General features: G+C 35.9%; 1 protein-coding gene across 5 annotated transcripts in view; it reads left to right on the forward strand.

Moving 5' to 3' along the window:
• Nucleotides 1–16,546, forward strand: part of KIF20B (kinesin family member 20B) — a 60,792-nt gene extending 44,246 nt beyond the window's left edge. For 3 of the 5 annotated variants that reach the window (XM_014547490.1, XM_014547489.1, XM_014547492.1), the window contains 11 exons: nucleotides 44–169; nucleotides 790–917; nucleotides 3,436–3,591; nucleotides 4,647–4,826; nucleotides 6,038–6,148; nucleotides 8,215–8,412; nucleotides 9,012–9,080; nucleotides 10,954–11,052; nucleotides 11,667–11,817; nucleotides 14,700–14,842; nucleotides 16,305–16,546. In XM_014547490.1, coding sequence (XP_014402976.1) covers nucleotides 44–169; nucleotides 790–917; nucleotides 3,436–3,591; nucleotides 4,647–4,826; nucleotides 6,038–6,148; nucleotides 8,215–8,412; nucleotides 9,012–9,080; nucleotides 10,954–11,052; nucleotides 11,667–11,817; nucleotides 14,700–14,842; nucleotides 16,305–16,382 — 1,439 coding nt within the window. In that variant the 3' untranslated portion in view covers nucleotides 16,383–16,546. The remainder of the gene's footprint in view (nucleotides 1–43; nucleotides 170–789; nucleotides 918–3,435; nucleotides 3,592–4,646; nucleotides 4,827–6,037; nucleotides 6,149–8,214; nucleotides 8,413–9,011; nucleotides 9,081–10,953; nucleotides 11,053–11,666; nucleotides 11,818–14,699; nucleotides 14,843–16,304) is intronic. The other 2 variants (XM_014547491.1, XM_014547493.1) reach the window with 1 other exon arrangement.
• Nucleotides 16,547–18,931: the final 2,385 nt, after the last annotated feature.

The raw sequence follows: 18,931 nt of genomic DNA on the forward strand, positions 1-18,931 counted from the left end.
GGAGATGTTAGTAATTTCTAAAATGTGCACTCACTATTTTTAGATCTAAGTGTTAAAGAAAAAATAATTGAAGACATGCGGATGACACTAGAAGAACAAGAACAAACTCAGGTAGAACAAGATCAAGTGCTTGAAGCTAAATTAGAGGAAGCTGAAAGGCTTGCTACAGGTAAAACAATATTGCTTAAATATCTCAAGACATACTCTTACATTTTCTTTATTTCCCTAGATTTCTTTCCTTTTAAAGTATTATAGTACTTATAATAATTCATAATGAAAATGTATTTGGTGTGTCTTTGCAATGTCCTGTCACCTGCCATTTTCCAATGTGATGAAAATTATTTTATCTAAGTAAAATTGTGTATAGTAAAGAAGGACTAAGGACATGCTCTTGCAATGTTCCCCAGATGTTAAGAATAAACTTTCAACTAAGTTTTACCTTTTTCTAGCTCTTAGTATTATCTTTGTATAAATACTCTGATTTCATCCCGGAGAATACCATCACAGTTTAATTTTCGAGAATTACGTGAAGTTTCCTATATAATTAAGACTGACATGCATTTAATTTATATCGTATAAATTTGAACACTATTCAGTGGGTGCCCATAAGGTCCCTGTAGTTCCTCTTCTCTAAGAATTTGGTAAGAACTCTTAAAAGTGAGGCTCTTAGTGTAGTTCTAGTTCTGTCTTGATCTGTGTTCTTTTTTCTTATTTGTATCCCATGCCACATGTATCTCTAAATGGTATCATTCTGCATGCTTTTAAAAATAATTTTATGTTTTCAAACAGAATTGGAAAAATTGAAAGAAAAATGCAAAGATCTGGAAACCAAAAGTAATCAAAGTTCAAATGAAGAACTTGAGGGTAACACAGATGTGCTTAGTAAAAAGCTCAATAAACTTCAAGATGAGTTACAGGTAGGATTTTATTTGTGTGTGTGTGTGTGTGTGTGTACACACACACACACTGAGTGGCCAGATTATTATGACCACCCCATCAGTACTTCATTGACACTTCCAAAAATACTGAATATTGAAAACTTCCTAAGCAAATACTCTCAAGGTTTTATTATTATTATTATTATTTGCATAACTAATTCACTTCATTGTACTGAATATATATATACACTGAGTGAATATATACTCAGTGAATATATATACACTGAGTGGCCAGATTATTATGACCACCCATCAGTACAATAATATATATATTTATGTGTTCATTATATTTCTGATGAGAGGAGAATTCAGTAAATATTTTATGGTTGCTTCATGTACGGGTAAAATAATTCCTAGGAGTAACTAATATATTGATATAATTTTTTCAGTATACATTGAAATGACACGGGGAGGAAATTCCCAAGATACAAACTAATTGCAAATGAAAATACAGTGGTTGGGTCTTCAGTTTTATATTCTACATATTTAATACTTAAGTCACCATATCTTACCTATTTTTCTACTCTTGAATTTCTTACTTATCAAATACTGCTATGGGAAAGGTGACTTTTAGGAAAATTATTTTGATTATTATAAATATGTAATTATTTACATATGTAATTATTGAGTTGGAAAAGAACAATGTTAAATATCTGGACACTGGGATATATTTGAAACCATACTATATAGAAGATATTTTGTTTGTTGTTTATATTTTTTTCCATGTTCAACTCAAACATACTATGTATGGAATATAACATATAGGGGAAATATGTTCTTAATGGGATTTACCAAACACTGCTTAAAATTTTGTAAATTAGGAGCTGCATTCATAACTAGACTCGAGATTAAAGATAACATGATGATTTTGAAAAGTTGACTAAATCTAAATTATTTTCTTAAGTGCAGGCTGTATGTAATTGGGTACTGAACAAATACAAAAAAATCACTACTTTCTTTTGTAAGGGTTAATTATATATTCTAGAATTTACCCTTTCTATTGTGAAAACCTCAAGTAAATATACTATTAATTATGAAAAAATGCATGAACTATATTGAGAATGTTTATATTTAAGAGTATTGGTATGTTTGCATTGCTCTCAAATGATGTAATCACATATCTTAGATTATAAGCTTTATAATCTTGGAATTGACTACCATAGTTCTAAAAACAGTGGGATATATATTTTAAAGTGGTGTTATTGTTCTTGTTTACTTGGGTTTTGAATGTATAAATTAGATGCCTTTGAACCCAATTTGAAAATTACTGGTCATTTGTATTCTTGGTCCAGACGTTCTCAATGATCCTTAAACTAATAAATGTTTGCCTTATTGCACATGTTATTTTTTATTTGGCATCTTATATACCCAGGAATATTTTATTTTTAGACCCATACAATTAGAAATGACCATCACATGTAAAGCAAGGACCTACAACCAAAATTACTCTACCTAGCAAAGCTACCATTTATTTTAATTTTAATTTTTTTGTTAATTCTCACCTGAGAATTTTTTTTATTTTTTTTTAGTGCCGAAACCCGGGATGAGAATATTTTTTACCATTGATTTTTTTAGAGTGAGGGGGTGGGAAGGGGGGGGGGGGGAGAGAGAGAGAGAAACAGAAACAGAAATAGAAACATAGATGTGAGAGAGAAACAGTGATTGGTTGTCTCTCACACCTGCCCCAACCGGGGCTGGGGAAAGAACTTGCAACCAAGGTACATGCCCTTGACCAGGAATTGAACCCGAGACCCTCCGGTTTGCGGGCTGACACTCTAACCACTGAGCACGCCAGCCAAGGCACAAAGCTATCATTAAGAATGGAAGGTCAGATAAAGAACTCCCCAGACAAGAAAAAGCTAAAGGACTTCATCACCACTAAACAGTATTACATGAACTATAATGAGTGAACAAGCAGAACAGAACCATACTCATAGATAAAGAGAACATTTTGAAGGTTACCAGATGGGAGGCAGGTTGGAGGGATGGCTAAAAAAGGTGAAGGGATTTAGAAGCACAAATTAGTCATAGCCCATGGACACAGACAATAGACAGGTGAAGGCCTAGGATTGGGTAGAGGGAGGGAAAGCGGGGGGAAATGGGGCCATCTGTAATACTCTCAACAATAAAATAAAATAAAAAATAAAAAAGGAAAGACCATCACACACAAAGTCTTTTTTTTTTTTTTTTCTGTCATTTAGGAAGACGTGTGTCTAACTTCTTCAGGAATTTAAATTGTTTATTTCTTCTTATGCTCACTGACTTAAGCCTTTAAATAATGAACTTCATAGCAAAGTAAAGTTTATAAGGGAATAGTGTTTAGGAAAGCAAACCAGCAATGTTTATTTTATAATCTGAAATAAACTGATCTTGTCATTGTTGAAAGACAAGCACTTTTAAGGTTTTAAAAAGTGATGGGTTTTATGAAAATGGTATAAAAATAGATTTTTTGACTACTTAAGCATCTGATAGTTTTTTGTACTGTTTTTATATATAGAAATCTGAACAGAAATATAACTCTGATAGAAAGAAATGGTTAGATGAGAAAATGATACTAATCACTCAAGCTAAAGAATCTGAGAATCTACGAAACAAAGAGATGAAAAAATATGCTGAAGACAGAGAGCGTGGTTTAAAGCAACAAAACGAAGTGGTTGGTAGCAATTATACTTTCTCCTTGGTGTGTTTCACCTGCTTTCTTGGGCTTGTTAAGTTTATCTCTGGGATTCATATCTGTCTGTGCATGGTTCGTTGTTTTCTTTTTTTTAAAGGCACCTTTTCTATTTTTATTGTGAATAAAAAAGGGCTGTAGAATAAACCTGACAAGTTGGGGTAGGGGATGGAGGAGCACGTGGCAGGCCTGACAAGCTCAGTGACTAAGAGTGACCACACAGTATGCCCTGATCACAAATTCCTAATTGGACAGGCCATGGTAGGTAGTCGAGTCACAGGCCCAGAGCTTCCTTAGCAAAAGTCATTCTCTAAGTGAGTGAGTTCTGTCCATTGTTCTTATGCATCTTTTTCTAGACCCTTGAAGGCACAACTGCAGGCACCAGAGCACAAGACCACCATAGCAAGAGACCACAGAATCCCTCATTGTTATCATGTTCCCTGCCTGCTATCCCCGTAAATGTTAACTATTAACACTCCTGTACCTACCACTGTAAAAGAAGTATTTCTCCATTTTGCCTTTGATTTAATCCTAGAAATGTCCCTGCTTTGCTTTCTCCTGTCTCCTTAATTGGCCACAATAGATTTCATGTAACCTTCCTTATGTTTTATCCTTTGGCTAATGCATAAAAGGAACCGCAAAACTGCTATTCTTCTGAGCATTTTCTCAATCCATTGAGATCTTGCTTCTGGGCATGCCCTCAACAGTCTGGCTCAAATAAATCCTTACAAAACTTTTCTATAGGTTTGGATGACAGTAAGATGACTCTTCTGTCCCATTTTATCTTGAAGATCACATATGTTCTTTTTTTTTTTCTTCAGTTTATTTAGCAATTTGGAAAATACCTAATTACATTTCTGTCTTGATATAGAACTTAAAATTTTCTTCCTTTTGACTGCCACAGGGCTATCCCTACTGTGTTGTGAAACTTGTTTTGCATTTTGAACTGTACATTCTACTAGCATGGTGTGTATGTTTTATCTCATATACAACTTTTATCAATATATACTTTAACATTTTCTCTAATTTCTGGTTAGGAAACACTGACAGCACAGCTGGCAGAGAAAGATAGCAACCTTCAAAAGTGGCGAGAAGAACGGGATCAACTGGTTGAAGCTTTAGAAAAGCAGCTGAAAGCACTGATATCCAGTAACTCTCAAAAAGATAATGAAATTGAACAATTGAAAAAAAGGATCACATCAGTGGCTTCGAAAACAGTCAGTAAAATCTTGTCCTTTCTATGCCTTTTAAAAAAATATTAAACAAAGAAAAATTTCAAAATTGTTTAAATCCTTAAAGGTTAAAAAAGTAAGTTTCCAATAGATCAGAGGGGAATCAGAGTTTGAAAAATTCTTTGGATATTTTTCATGAATTTTGAGTTTTTAGTTCAGAGATAATATTGTCTTAATAGAGTTGTGAAACTTGAGAGCATTTGTAAAAGACAATTAGCACAGTTCAGTTTTTACCTCAGTGAAAGTACATGCTATTATCCCCACATTTTATTCAACAGAATCTTATTTAACAGTTATGGGTAGTTGACATGGAGATGTATTTGACTTTTGATTTTCTTTAAATGTTCTATTTCTTTAATACTCACCCAAGGCTATTTTTTCCATTAATAAATAGAGAGTGGGAGGGAGAGAGAGAGAGAAAGAGAGAAAGACCAGCTTGAGATAGAGACACATTGATTGGTTGCCTTCTGCCTGCACCCCTACTTGGGCTGGGGAACCTATAACTGAGATTTGTGCCCTTGACTGGGAATGGAACATGAGACCAGGTCACCACTCTAACCACTGAGAAAAACTGGCCAGGGCTGACTTGATTTTGATGGTAGTGATGAGAAGGCCCAGGTCGAAATTTATCAAGTTTAAAAATGTAATCTAATACTTCTTTGTAGATCCCTAAGTAGATTTAGGAATAGAACATAACCTATGACTCAGAAAGTGGGATGAACAGTGTGTAACAAGAAAAGGTTTAGTTATCAATATGGTCTTTTCTACTGTAATGCTATAGTTTCATTTCCAAAACTCTAGTTTTTAAAAATTGTGTTATCAAAGTTCAGATCCTAACTTAGTACAGACCTTGGCCATATCATATTCTATTTCCTCATCTGGAAAGTAGGAATGATTCTTGACAAATTAATTCAAGAGTTACAATGAAAGTAAAATTAGAGAATATATGTAAAACACCTTGGAAGTTGGAAGTAATCTTTCACATTCTCTTTATATCAAACTCAGAAGAGGTTGGAATATTGTCCAGCCTTTCCTGAGGATGAAAGAGAAGAGAAAGGAGAGTTACGTGCTCATTGAAGAAGTCTTTGATTGCTTCCCCTATTTTATCTGCCCAAGTCTTGATTTTATATTCTTTAGTTGAAGTGTTTTAATTTATTTTTGGTTACAGTGGCTTGTTGCTTTAATATTTACTTTAGGAAAAAGAAACCGTGGATATCAAGCCCATGCATATGAGTTCAACAGATCTTGGTGGAGTTGAAACTGAACCTCAGTCTACAGGTTTTGAAATTTCCAGCAATGAAGTAGAGGTGGGCATTTGGTAACACAGTCCACTTTTTTACCCTCTTTACTTACCAGTGACCATTAATAACTAAATAACACATGCAAGTATAATTTAATCAACCATTGTAGTTATCTTGCTGTTATAATTAGCTATATATGCTCCCCGCTGTGGGGAAAAAAGGTAAAGGTTTTTGAGGAGACGTGAAATTCTTTTGAGAGATTAGATCTCCAAATAATACCCTCTCAAAGTGATATTGATCTCAAATAACAGATCTGTTAATATAAACAAATTTGTTGACCAGAAATAGGAAATCCCACAAAAGATAGAGTATGGATGATTATTGGCCCTTCTAAGAGACCCTTTAATTAGCATTTTGAAATCATACCCATTTAATAACTTGATCAACAATCTTACTAGCTCACAATGAAATTTCATAATTTGTAGTGAGTTTAGGATTCTATGAATCACTTTGGATAATACAGATTCTCAGATTATATATGAAATAGATAAAACTTCTGTGCACTTAAAGTTTTGAAGATAAAATTACTTAAAAAAATTTTTTTAAACACATTTTTTGGGAGCATTTAGTGTTGGGAACCTTGCGAAATACTGAGAATACAAACATAAATAAGCTATGATTGCCACCCTCAAGGAGGAAAAAATCTGGTAAGACAGATACATAAATGACCACCTTGTTTGACCTTACCTTTTGGGCTAAGTGTAATGTATGAACAGAGTACTAAGAAACACTGACTGAGAAGGTTATGATGAATTTTGCCTCAGTGGTTGAGGATGTGGATTAGCGAAGGTAAATAACATCATAACATCATCCAGGGTTGACTAGAATTTTACCAAGCAGAGAACAGGAAGAGAAGGGCATTTTAATCTAGGGAAATACTCTGAGCCATTCCCTTTCAGCTTATTAGTATTGACCTTAGAGACTACTATAGATCATAATGTTCGTATAAAAGATTGAAGTTGAGCCCTAACCGGTTTGGCTCAGTGGATAGAGCATCGACCTGCGGACTGAAAGGTCCCAGGTTCGATTCCGGTTAAGGGCATGTACCTTGGTTGCGGGCACATTCCTAGTAGGAGGTGTGCAGGAGGCAGCTGATCGATGTTTCTAACTCTCTATCCCTCTCCCTTCCTCTCTGTAAAAAAATCAATAAAATATATTTGAAAAAAAAAAAAGATGGAAGTTGATCCACAAACAAGATTTCTTTCTCTATAAATTTGTGTTGGAAGATCCACAAACAAGATTTCTTTCTCTATAAATTTGTGTATGTTCTCCTAAACCTCCAACTTCCTACTAAGAACTCCAGCAGTTATTGTGTACTTGACAGTTTTGGAGAATGGTATTGTTAGGCTGTTTTGCATACTTTTCCTGCCTTTATGAAATTAATATGCTCAACTGGGCTAAAATTCCAAAATGATTCATTCACAGAGCTGATTTGGGAAGTCAGATGGACCTATATAGAACCTCTCCCTATGGCTTGGGCTTCTTATAGCTAGATTCTGAAGTGGGGCATTTTGAGGAGAGGGGTGTGTCCTGTAGGTTAGTGTTCTGACAATGCAGAGTGGAAGTTAGAAGATTTCTTATGATTGAGCCTCAAAAGAACATCCTGTTGGTCATGGGAATCACTAGGGCCAGCCCAGATTCTAGGAAAGAGAATGAAACTCCATCTCTCAGTGGGAAGAGTAGTAGCAGAGCAAAGAATTTGCAGCAAACCTTAATGTACTGTAAACTGGGTGCTTATTAAAAATTCTATGCTCTCCTTGGAGAGTTCTGATTTAGTAGGTTTGTGGTGTGGTTCCACGGATCTTTTAAACAAATTCTCTAGATAATTCTTAGGATCATACTGGGAAATACTAATTTCTAAGTTTCCCTCGATATTAACATACCTAGTGTAAGCTTGAAGAGGGTAGATGATAATTCAATCTCTGTCCTTGCTCTATTGAATTTGACCCCAGCACAATTTTTATCTTTTCTAACTCCTTTGTCTTTAGTAGGTATTCGAGAGTTAATTCTTTGTGATTTATAAATTTATATTCTTCAAATAAGGTTTGTTTTCATTTTTAATCCTGTTATAGGATGAATTTGTAGTTCTTGACTCTTGTGAAGTGTCAACAGAAAATAATCAAACTACTCGATTTCCAAAACCTGAGTTAGAGATTCAATTTACACCTTTACAGCCAAACAAAATGGCAGTGAAACACCCTGGTTGTGCCTTACCAGTAACGGTTAAGATTTCCAAGGCTCGGAAGAGGAAGAGCAACGAAATGGAACAGGTAAATACTTAACTGATGAGTAAATTTAACAAGCAAGCATTATTGTTGTTGAGCTCATTTACAATATATACTTAAACTCTGCTACACTTCCCTCCGATTCATAAGCACTGCTGTTAGAGACCAAAATCATGAATTATGGCATATTCTAGAATATCACTGTAGTTAAATAGTCATCAAACAAAAAGCTTATAGATACTAAGATTATAGTTTATCCGTATCTTAGGTCTCTATTGTCATAACTCTATGGTCTCTTTTAGAAGAGAAATTCTTTTTCTAACAGCCAGTATATTAAAATTTGGACCTCTTTTTAGTGGAAGGCTAAAAAAAATCTGTTTATTCTTATTGCAGCTTTTTCTTTTTCTACTGCAGCTTTTTGATTGTAGGGTTATCCAATCCTCTATCATGTCACACAAACTTTCTGACCCCCCTGTTTCCTCCTTTTGGGAATAAAAGAGTAGATGTAGTATGTTTAAAATGCTTAGTTTGTATTCCACATGTCATAGATAGGTAAGTAATTTGTTTTAAGTTTAAAACTAATTGTAAGCTCTTCAGCACAATAACTATCTTCAACAATTTTTTTTTTTTTAACTCTTTTAAAGAGTACTATATTTTCAAGCTGGTGGAAGAGCAGAAGTAGTACTAACTATACTCCTGAGGCTCTCCGTCAGGTAATAAATTTACTAAATAAATATTATTTAGACTATTTCCTTCTACACCTAAAACACCTTTAGAGGTTGTTTTCTATAGCCTTTGTTAACTTTTATTCTATATTTAATTTATATCTAATACATTTTAGATACCATTAAAATACTAAGTATTTTATCATCTATGTTTATTTCCTTGATTTATTTTTTCAAGGGAAAAGGAAAATTTGTTGTGTATGCAGTATTAAAATACAATTATTCGTTTTACTATTGGTCTGTAATCTCCTTTAGCTCCATGTGTATTTCAGAATAGATATACAGATTGTTGTAGGCAAATCATGTAAAACTTAAAAGTTTTAATTGATTTTACTAGCTCTTAACTGCTATAATAAACTGAGGCTCTCATGAAAATCATATATACAGTGTTATATTCTATTCCAGTGAAGACTCCAAAGTGCTCTTTATTGAACACTACAAGTGTGATGGAGTTAAAATCTGTCCTGTTTGTTTGCTTCCCATGATGCCACCTGCCTTCCCCTTTAAGAAAGTCTGCTTCTGCCCTAACCGGGTTGGCTCAGTGGATAGAGCGTCGGCCTGCGGACTGAAAGGTCCCAGGTTCGATTCCGGTCAAGGGCATGTACCTTGGTTGCGGGCACATCCCCAGTAGGGGGTGTACAGGAGGCAGCTGATCGATGTTTCTCTCTCATTGATGTTTCTCACTCTCTATCCCTCTCCCTTCCTCTCTGTAAAAAATCAATAAAATATATATTTTAAAAAAGGGGAAAAAAAAGAAAGTCTGCTTCTTTTGACCCTTAATGGCTTTCACTTGGTGACTTGAATTCTGAGGTTCAGTCATGATCCTTTATCTGCTTCTGTTCTGGCGCCCCCCCCCCCCCCCACTTTTATCCTTATAATCTTTGGTATAACTAGGATTTGTGCCAGTTCAGTTAACAATGCTACAAAAGCTTTTCCTAAGATGTCATGTCTATTTAGAAGGGAAGAGAGAATATGTTTTCACATTTTACCTGTGTTTATACTGAAGATTTTTATTTTATTTTGTTTTCAGTGCTGTCAAATTTCAGTAGAGGTCGTAGACATAGATGCTTTGCAGAATTTGGGAGTTGAGGAAAGGGAAGGTATATTGTTGTACTGTGTGGGTTCAAATGAAAGATGTTCTCCCTTCTAATCTTTTTCATTTAGCTCATAATTTCATTATATATGGTGTGTGGAAAATTCATACCTTTAATCATTTTGCAAATGTATTAAATCATCATATTGTACACCTTAAACTTCTTATGTTATATGTTAATATTTCAATAAAATTGGGAAAAATTTATACTTTTGATCAGGGTTTCTCAACTTCAGCACTATTGACATTTGGGACAAGATATCTCTTTCTTTAGGAAAGTTGTCCTGAGCATCATAGGGGTGTTAAGCAGCATTATGGCCTCTACCCACTGGATGCCAATAAAATTCCATTTTCCCCAGCAATGACAGCTAAATGTATCTCCAGACATTGGCAATGTTCCCCAGGGTCAGAAATCACCCCTGGTTAAGAACTGTTATCTCCTTTTCTTTCTTTTCTTCCTCTTCCTCTTCCTCTTCCTCTTCCTCTTCCTCTTCCTCTTCCTCTTCCTCTTCCTCTTCCTCTTCCTCTTCCTCTTCCTCTTCCTCTTTCTCTTTCTCTTTCTCTTCTTCTCTTCTCTCTTCTCTTCTCTTCTCTTCTCTTCTCATCTTCTCTCTTTCCTCCCCTCCCCTCCCCTCCTCTTCTTCTTCTTCTTCTTCTTCTTCTTCTTCTCTCTCTCTCTCTCTCTCTCTCTCTCTCTCTCTCTCTCAACTCCAGAGAAAGAAAATATTGTCAAGAAATTAACCAGTGCTTAAATATATTATTTTTTAGGAGTTGGTGAAATGTGAAAATAAGAATACTACACCCAGAACTAATTTGAAGTCCCCTATTTCCGAGCATAAAAATTCTCCCGTCAAAAAGGAACAAAAGGTTTGTCTTTTAATTTGTCCAAAATTGACCACTTCAATTCTTTATAAAGTAGAAGGCAAAAATAAAGATGTCACATTTGATTAGTAATTTTTCAGTTTTGTCTAATTATAACTCATTTATCTTTTATTTCTATTCATCTGATCAGCTTAGAATGTAAGCTTTAGCATTTGGCCAGTAGCAGGCACTTCTTGTTCACTTCTCACTTACCACTCTACCTATCACACTCAGTGTGCCATTCTCCGGTCCATACATCCTTCGTTCATATATATATATATGTATATATGTGAAGGATGTATATATATTTTAATCCTCACCTGAGGATATGTCCATTGATTTTAGAGAGAGAGAGAGGAAGGGGGGGGGGAGAGAGAGAGACATTGATCAGCTGCCTTCCACATATACCCTGATCAGGAATCAAACCCGCAACCTGTTGGAGCATAGGACAGTGCTCCAACTAACTTAGCCACCCGGCCAGGGCTCTCCTTATATTCTTAATTGATAATTCCCTGTCTGAGAATTCATAACCTGTGTCTGGCCTCTTTAATTCAACGGTGGCTATAATATTTCCTTCTAACAGTCCTCATCAACAATAACAAAAAATGTTTGTTTATTAGGTTTCCTCACAGTCATCATCTCATAAAACATATTCTTTACGGAGTCAGGCATCTGCAGTTAATGTAAACTTGACCGCTAAGAAAAAAGAAGGAACACTACAGAAATTTGGAGACTTCATACAACGTTCTCCAACAATTCTTCAATCAAAAGGTTTGCAGAAAATTAATTAAATGCCCTTCAATGTTAGGTATTAGGGTATTTCCTAATATCTGATTGGTATATAAACTCATCACAGTGATTATTATATTTCAAGTATTCACTGTCCTATGTTAGGTACTGTGGGAGGAAACATGAAAAGGCCTAGGAGCTCACTATGTGGTGAAGAAAGGCCTATATTTAAGTAATTGATCCAGAGCAGGCTGCTCTGTAGTTATAGAGATACAAGTAGGGTGCTGTGGTAGTATTGAAGGGAAATGAGCTGTTCTAATTAGGGACTATGGGAAGATTTTACAGAAGAATTTAGCCTAGTAATGAAATGTTGGCAGAATTACATCTGCTAGAGATAAACACTGTTAGTATAATTGTATATATTCTTCTAGTGTTTTTTTCTATGTACAGATAAACATTACCTATTCATATATATAAAAAACATATACTTCTATAAATGTCCATTGAGTTTAGTTGCTGAATGCTTTTTTCTTAGCCACATTAATACCTGTGTATTAATATATGCTAGGATGTACACTTTATGTACATGTATACATAAACAAAAACATACATATATATGCGTACACACACAGATACGCACCTACCAGAGGAACAGTTTCGACATAGGTAGAGTACCAGGAAAGTATAGGGAATATGCAGGCTATTCCAGGTTGTAATATTCGTCTGGCATGTAGAATGTGGGGAGATTATTGGGGGGAGACGGCAGGTAGAGGAGTGGGATTTCATGAGATTACCTGAGTGGTAGCAATAGGATAAATTGGAGAGTAGAGGTGAGGAGAATAGGGAGGGATAGGGACTATGAAGGCAGGGGACAGTTGAACTGATTCAGATAGATTGTGTAAAAGTACTTTTCTGTAAAAACTTACACAGAGGTTCCCAAACGTTTCTTGGTTCATAGTGCCCTCAATAACTCATTGATTTTTTTATTGTGCTTCTGCACCCAAAGAAACACCTCCATTTAGCACTTAAGGCCAAACAACCACTGAACATTCAGCTATAATTATAATACATATCTGTTGTTGATCAGTTGGAAATATAGAGAAAAAAGAAGAAAATTGAGATTAATTCTTAAAATTCTGCTGCTCTGATAACCACTGTTAATTCCTTATTTGGTATCACTGGTCTTCTAACTTTTACTTCTTGCCTATCTCCTATCCATTCAATACCCGGCAGACAGTGTTCTTTTCAAAGTGCAAATTGAATTAAGCTATAATTTTTTGTTTTCTTTTGCACTAGAATAAAAGTGCCACAACTGCAAAATGTCTGTCAGGCTCACATCCCCAGCTCTTAGTATAGTGGCTGGGGCTTAGTAGTAGCAGTCTGGTGCCTCCAGGCCAAAATCCTGTGGTGGTTTTGTTTTTAAGGCTGACCATGAGCAATTACAGAGGCTTTACTTGTTAGGCCTCATGGGGAGAGCTGCCCTCCCCACACCAAACTTAGTGCACACACAGTGCATTGCAGTCTCTGAAGGGAGTTATAGTCAAGGACTCAGGTCCGGTCCAGCCATGCGTGTACGAAACTGGATTCCTAGCCTAAGTGCCTTCATTTGGAGCCTCTTTGGGGCCTTCAGCAGAGAACTTCCTCAGGTGCCTCTGCTGAATACCTTATGACCGGGATGGGGAGGCAACCTTGAAGACACCTTTCTCCCCTCAAACTCTATTTTTTCACACCTAGCCCCTCGGCCTGGCCTCCAGCTGCAAGGCCTATAAAACTGCAAGTGCATGAGTCTTTTGTTCTGGGTTCCCTTGGTAATGAGATGGCCCTCAGTTTTATGCTGATACTTCTGACCTAGACCACACTGTTCTATGGGAAAATATGGAAAAGGAGTGGGCGGGAGCTGTGATTTCTCAGGTTTAGCTTCTTACTTTGTTCTTAACCTTCCTAATGCTGCGACCCTTTAATACAGTTCCTCATGTTGTGGTGACCCCCAACCATAAAATTATTTTTGTTGCTACTTCATAACTGTAATTTTGCTACTGTTATGAATCGTAATGTAAATACCTGATATGCAGGATGTATTTTCAGGGGTCGCAACCCACAGGTTGAGAACCACTGGAAAGGCTTGAGTGTTACTTTCATTTGGCTTATCTTAATTGTGTACTCTGACATCTGGCAGCCCAGCTTTCTCAAGCTCAGTTCAGCCCTTTATAAGTGCACCCTCATTTTAGCATATTTCCTTAAATGTTTTACTATTTTAAAAAAATATATAGTTTATCCTGTGTATATGGATTTATTTTATCCAGGAGTTTTCCCAAATGGAAAAATACTATTAAAACCAACATGTGTCTTTTAAAAAATAAAACAAATGTGCAAAGTAAGACATTTAAAAATTCCTTTTTCTCTTCCCAGAAGCAATTAATTGTTAACAATTTACTTTCTCTTACGCTGTGTATGTGTGTGTATGTATATGTGAGTGCATGTGTTAACTATAAGTAAAGGTCTCACAATAATAAACTACCTTTACTTAATATTCCTGTGGACATCTTTACATGTGACTACTGAAATAGATCTGCGTCCTTACTTTTAATGCTGCATGGTCCACTATGTATGCATCCTGTTTCTTTGCTTTGCATAGCATAAACCTCTTTCAAATCATTAACGACTCCTGCATTTTACTGGTGGTACTATAATTTACTAGTCAAATGATATTTTACTTACTTATTTTTGCTCTTAATCATTATTTCATGTGTTGTTTATTAGGCATTTCATTTTTTTTTGTTAATTGTCTATCATGTCCTTTCACCATTTATAAATTACAGTGGTTTTTTTTGCTTGGTATGTTTTTTTCTTTATTAAGAATTTTAAACCTTTGCAGTTAGAAAATTTTTTGTTTCAGGATTTAACTAATCTATAATTTTTCATAGCAAAGAAATTAATTGAAACGATGAGCTCTTCAAAGCTCTCGAATGTAGAAGTAAGTAAAGAAAATGTATCTCGACCAAAACGGGCCAAACGGAAATTATACACAAATGAAATTTCATCTCCTATTGATATATCCGGCCAAGTGGTAAGCTACTACTTCAGTTTTCTTAAAAGTAAACCTGTTTGTGCTATTTTAAATTCTGAAGTATTCATAACAATTTGAATTTTACAATAGTTTGAATTTTTATTCTTTAGATCATATTTCTACAACATGCTTTAAATATTATGCTTTTGATATCAAATGTGTTAAACTTGTAGTAATTAAATATAAATGCGGCATTAATGCATACATTTATGAACTAATCGGAGGAATTTTAATTCCATCAGAATTATCACTGTCTAGTAATTTATTTTCTTCTAGCATCTATTTTTGTTATCTTTATCACTGTTGTACAAATCTGGGCCTCAGTGTGCCTGGTAAGAATCTGGAGTTGACATTCAGTCATTTCCTCCCACCTTCCCTCTGAGCCTCCCAGGTTCTATTGAGAAAAGACTGCAGTTTGTCACCATGACTCTATGACTCATTCTCTTCATTCAGAACAGGCTGTGCTGTTACAGGAAAAGTTCTGATTTTTTATCATGCTTACATTTGCCTACTGGATGAAAGTGAAAATAGAAAAGTAATTAAAGGAAAAGCCTTCAGCAGGAAATGGCCAAGAAAAATCAGGGGAGAGAGTCTTTTTGCAACAGCAGCTATCAGATATGAGATAGACACTTAAAAGCAAGTGGCATAGAATTGGCGTCAGTTAAGACATGCTGTCAGAAGTACTATTCTCTTCATCACTTTTCACCATCTGTTTGATTAGTACATAATTTCCTCCCTAGGCTGAAATTATTATTTCTTTACTTGCAATACAATGCTCTTTCAACTTTCTAAGTTATATAGTTGTTACTGAGAATGATAATTTCTTAAAAGTTATTTGAGCCTAGCCGGTGTGGAGCATCGAACTATGAACCAGGAGATCACGGTTCGACTCCCGGTCAGGGCATATGCCCAGGTTACAGGCTCTATATTAAACAAAGAAGAAAAAAAGTTATTTGAGCCTGGCTGGTGTGGCTCAGTGATTGAGCTGGAACCCATGAACCAGGAGGTCATGATTCAATTCATGGTCGGGGCACATGCCTGGATTTCGGGCTTGATCCCCCATTAGGGGGTGTGGAGGAGGGAGCCGATAAATGATTCCCTATCACCATTGATGTTTCTATCTCTCTCTCCCTCTCCTTTCCTCTCTCTGAAATCAATAAAAATATATTTTTAAAAATTTATTTGAGTTACATGTCTCCAAACATTTTAGTAATTATTTCAAGCTGTGTATACCTGAATACAGAATGTAGATTATTTTAATTCTAGAATTATGAAGTGTTGAAATAATCTTTTACAAAATCTGTTCCTTTAGTCATGCTTTTTTGTAGAAGATAGTATACCTGTAAGTCCAAGAAGACAAAAAATATAATGTACCTATTATGTCTAATAAGCACATGAACATATTTTACTAGTTAAAATAAGCTTTTATTTTTATTTAAAATTGTGTAATTGTTCATTTCAGATTTTGATGGATCATAAAGTGAAGGAAAGTGATCATCAGATTCTCAAACGACGACTTCGAACTAAAACAGCCAAATAAACCACTATGGAGAAGGTTTTAATATAAATTTTATATTCATAATCATTGTAATTTGCATCCTGACTTTAAAGATAGTTGTATATATTATGACATTAAATCCTTCTGTATATACATCACTATTTTATATATAGTGTAATTTTAATTCAATAAAGAAAATAAGTCAAGGCTTTTTTCTTTTCTTTTTTTTTAATTTTAATATATTTTTATTGATTTCAGAGAGGGAGGGAGTGGGAGAGAGATAGAAATACCAATGATGAGAGAGAATCATTGACCGGCTGCCTTCTGCATGCCCCCCACTGGGGATCGAGCCCACAACCCAGACATGTGCTCTTGACCGGAATCAAACTTGGGACCCTTCAGTCTGCAGACCAATGCTCTATGCACTGAGCCAAACTGACTAAGGCTTTTTAAAACTTTTTAAAAATTTATCTTTATTGTTGAAGGTAGTACAGATGTCCTTCTTTTTTCCCCATTGACCCTGTCTAGCCCACTCGCCCCTACCTTGGTTTATTTTTACTTATTTATTTAAATTTTTAAATTTATTGTTGAAAGTATTACAAATGCTCACCCTCCTTTCCCCTCCCCCATTGTCTAATGCTTTTTTATAATAGCTTCATTTCAACTGTATGTATTGTTTTCGCAGGCATGGGATCAGTGAGGATCCTAGGAAAGATAGTATTATTTTTTTTAGCCATAGATGCCACAGGTCAGGTATTTGGTTTATTAATATTTAACAGTGTCTTTTTACTCTGTTAGGAAATACAACTGATTTTACATATCTGTTTGGATTATACCTAAGATCCAGGGAGTAAGTGTGTATAGATCTCCTGTTACCAAAATATGTATAGTTGTTCACCCTCCTTATCCATAGTTTTGCTTTTCTTGGTTTCAGTTACCTGGGTCAATTGTGGTCGAAAAATATTAAATGGAAAGTTTCAGAAATAAGCAATTCCTAAGTTTTAAAATTGTGTACCATTCTGATATTGTCATGAAATCACACCATCCCATTTCATCCCACATGGATGTGACTCATCCCTTTGTCCAGCGTATTCACGCTGTATACCCTCCTCCCATTAGTCACTTAGTAGCCATCTTGGTTATCAGATTGACTCTTGGTATCACAGTGCTTGTGTTCAGTAACCCTTCTTTTACTTAATAATGGCCCCAAAGTGCAAGAGTAATGATGCTGGCAATTGAGATATGCCAAAGAGAAGCTGTAAAGTGCTTTTTTTAAGTAAAAAGGTGAAGCTTTCAACTTAATAAAGGAAGAAGAAAACTGTATGCTGAGGTAGCTAAGATCTACAGTAAGAATGAATCTATTACTGAAGTTATGAAGTGTGCCGCGCCAACACGGCCAAGGGTGGACCTGAGGAGGGGTGGTGAAGGATTGAAGAGAATACAGCTGGGGCTTGGTGGATCTCCCATGCCTGGATGAGGACACAAAAGACCCAGCCTGCAAGCCAATGCTTTATTTTATAGTCTGATTAAAACAAGGGTAGATTAACATGTATACAAATGTTCTTGTTTGGCAACACTTGCTGCACCTCCTACAGCCCATTAGCTACTTAGGAAGAAATTAGGGAGGGCTACAAGGTCAGGCTTAATTATGCTAGGAGAGCTCTGCCCTCCAGGCTGGGACTTGTTTGTGGCTCTGCCACAGGTCAGTCCAAGGCTTGACCCTAGAGCTGCTCCCTACAATGAAGAAGGAAAAAGAAATTGCTAATTTTGCTGTCATACCTCAAACTGCAGAAGTTTTGGCCACAGTGTGTGATAAGTGCATAGTTAATATGGAAAAGTCATAAAGTTTGTGGGTGGAAGACATGAACAGAAAATGTGTTCCGATTGACAGCAACCTTTGCACCTGAAAGCACTGAGCCTATATACGAGGACTTCAGCAAGGCATCTCCTGAAATAGTGACCACAGTCACATAACTTTCATTACAGTACATTGTTGTAATTGTTCTAGTTTGTTACTAATCTATTACTGTGCTTAGTTTATCAATTAAACTTTATCGTAAGTATGTATGTAGAGGAAAAAACAGTATATATTGGGTTTGGTACTCTCCCTGGTTTCACGCATCAACTGGGGTCTTAGATCATATTCTCTGCAGACAAGGGGAACTACAGTATATACATAATTTAGAAAAAAATCCCAAGTCTTTAATTAGAATACCCTATTTATATATATAAAAGCCTAAGTGACCGTCCAACTGTCCGACCAGTAGCTATGATGCGCACTGACCACCAGGGAGCAGACGCTCAATGCAGGAGCTGCCAAGCTGCGGTGACTTGGCAGCTGCAGTTCTCGGGTGATGTACTTGAAACCAGAGAAGAAGGAGCCTGATTCTGGGGTGTGTCACCCGAGAACCACCCTCTTGCAACCCGGGATCCCTCGGGGGATGTCGGAGAGCTGGTTTTGGCCTGATCCCCGTAGGCCAGGCTGAGGGAACCCACCGGTGCACGAATCCATGCACCGGGCCTCTAGTCTTTTATAATATAATAGAATTGTCTTTCCTATTTTTCCAAGGCATAGGAGATCAAAAGCAGAA

The sequence above is a fragment of the Myotis brandtii genome, unplaced genomic scaffold, assembly GCF_000412655.1.
Source record: "Myotis brandtii unplaced genomic scaffold, ASM41265v1 scaffold475, whole genome shotgun sequence".
Lineage (NCBI taxonomy): Eukaryota > Metazoa > Chordata > Mammalia > Chiroptera > Vespertilionidae > Myotis > Myotis brandtii.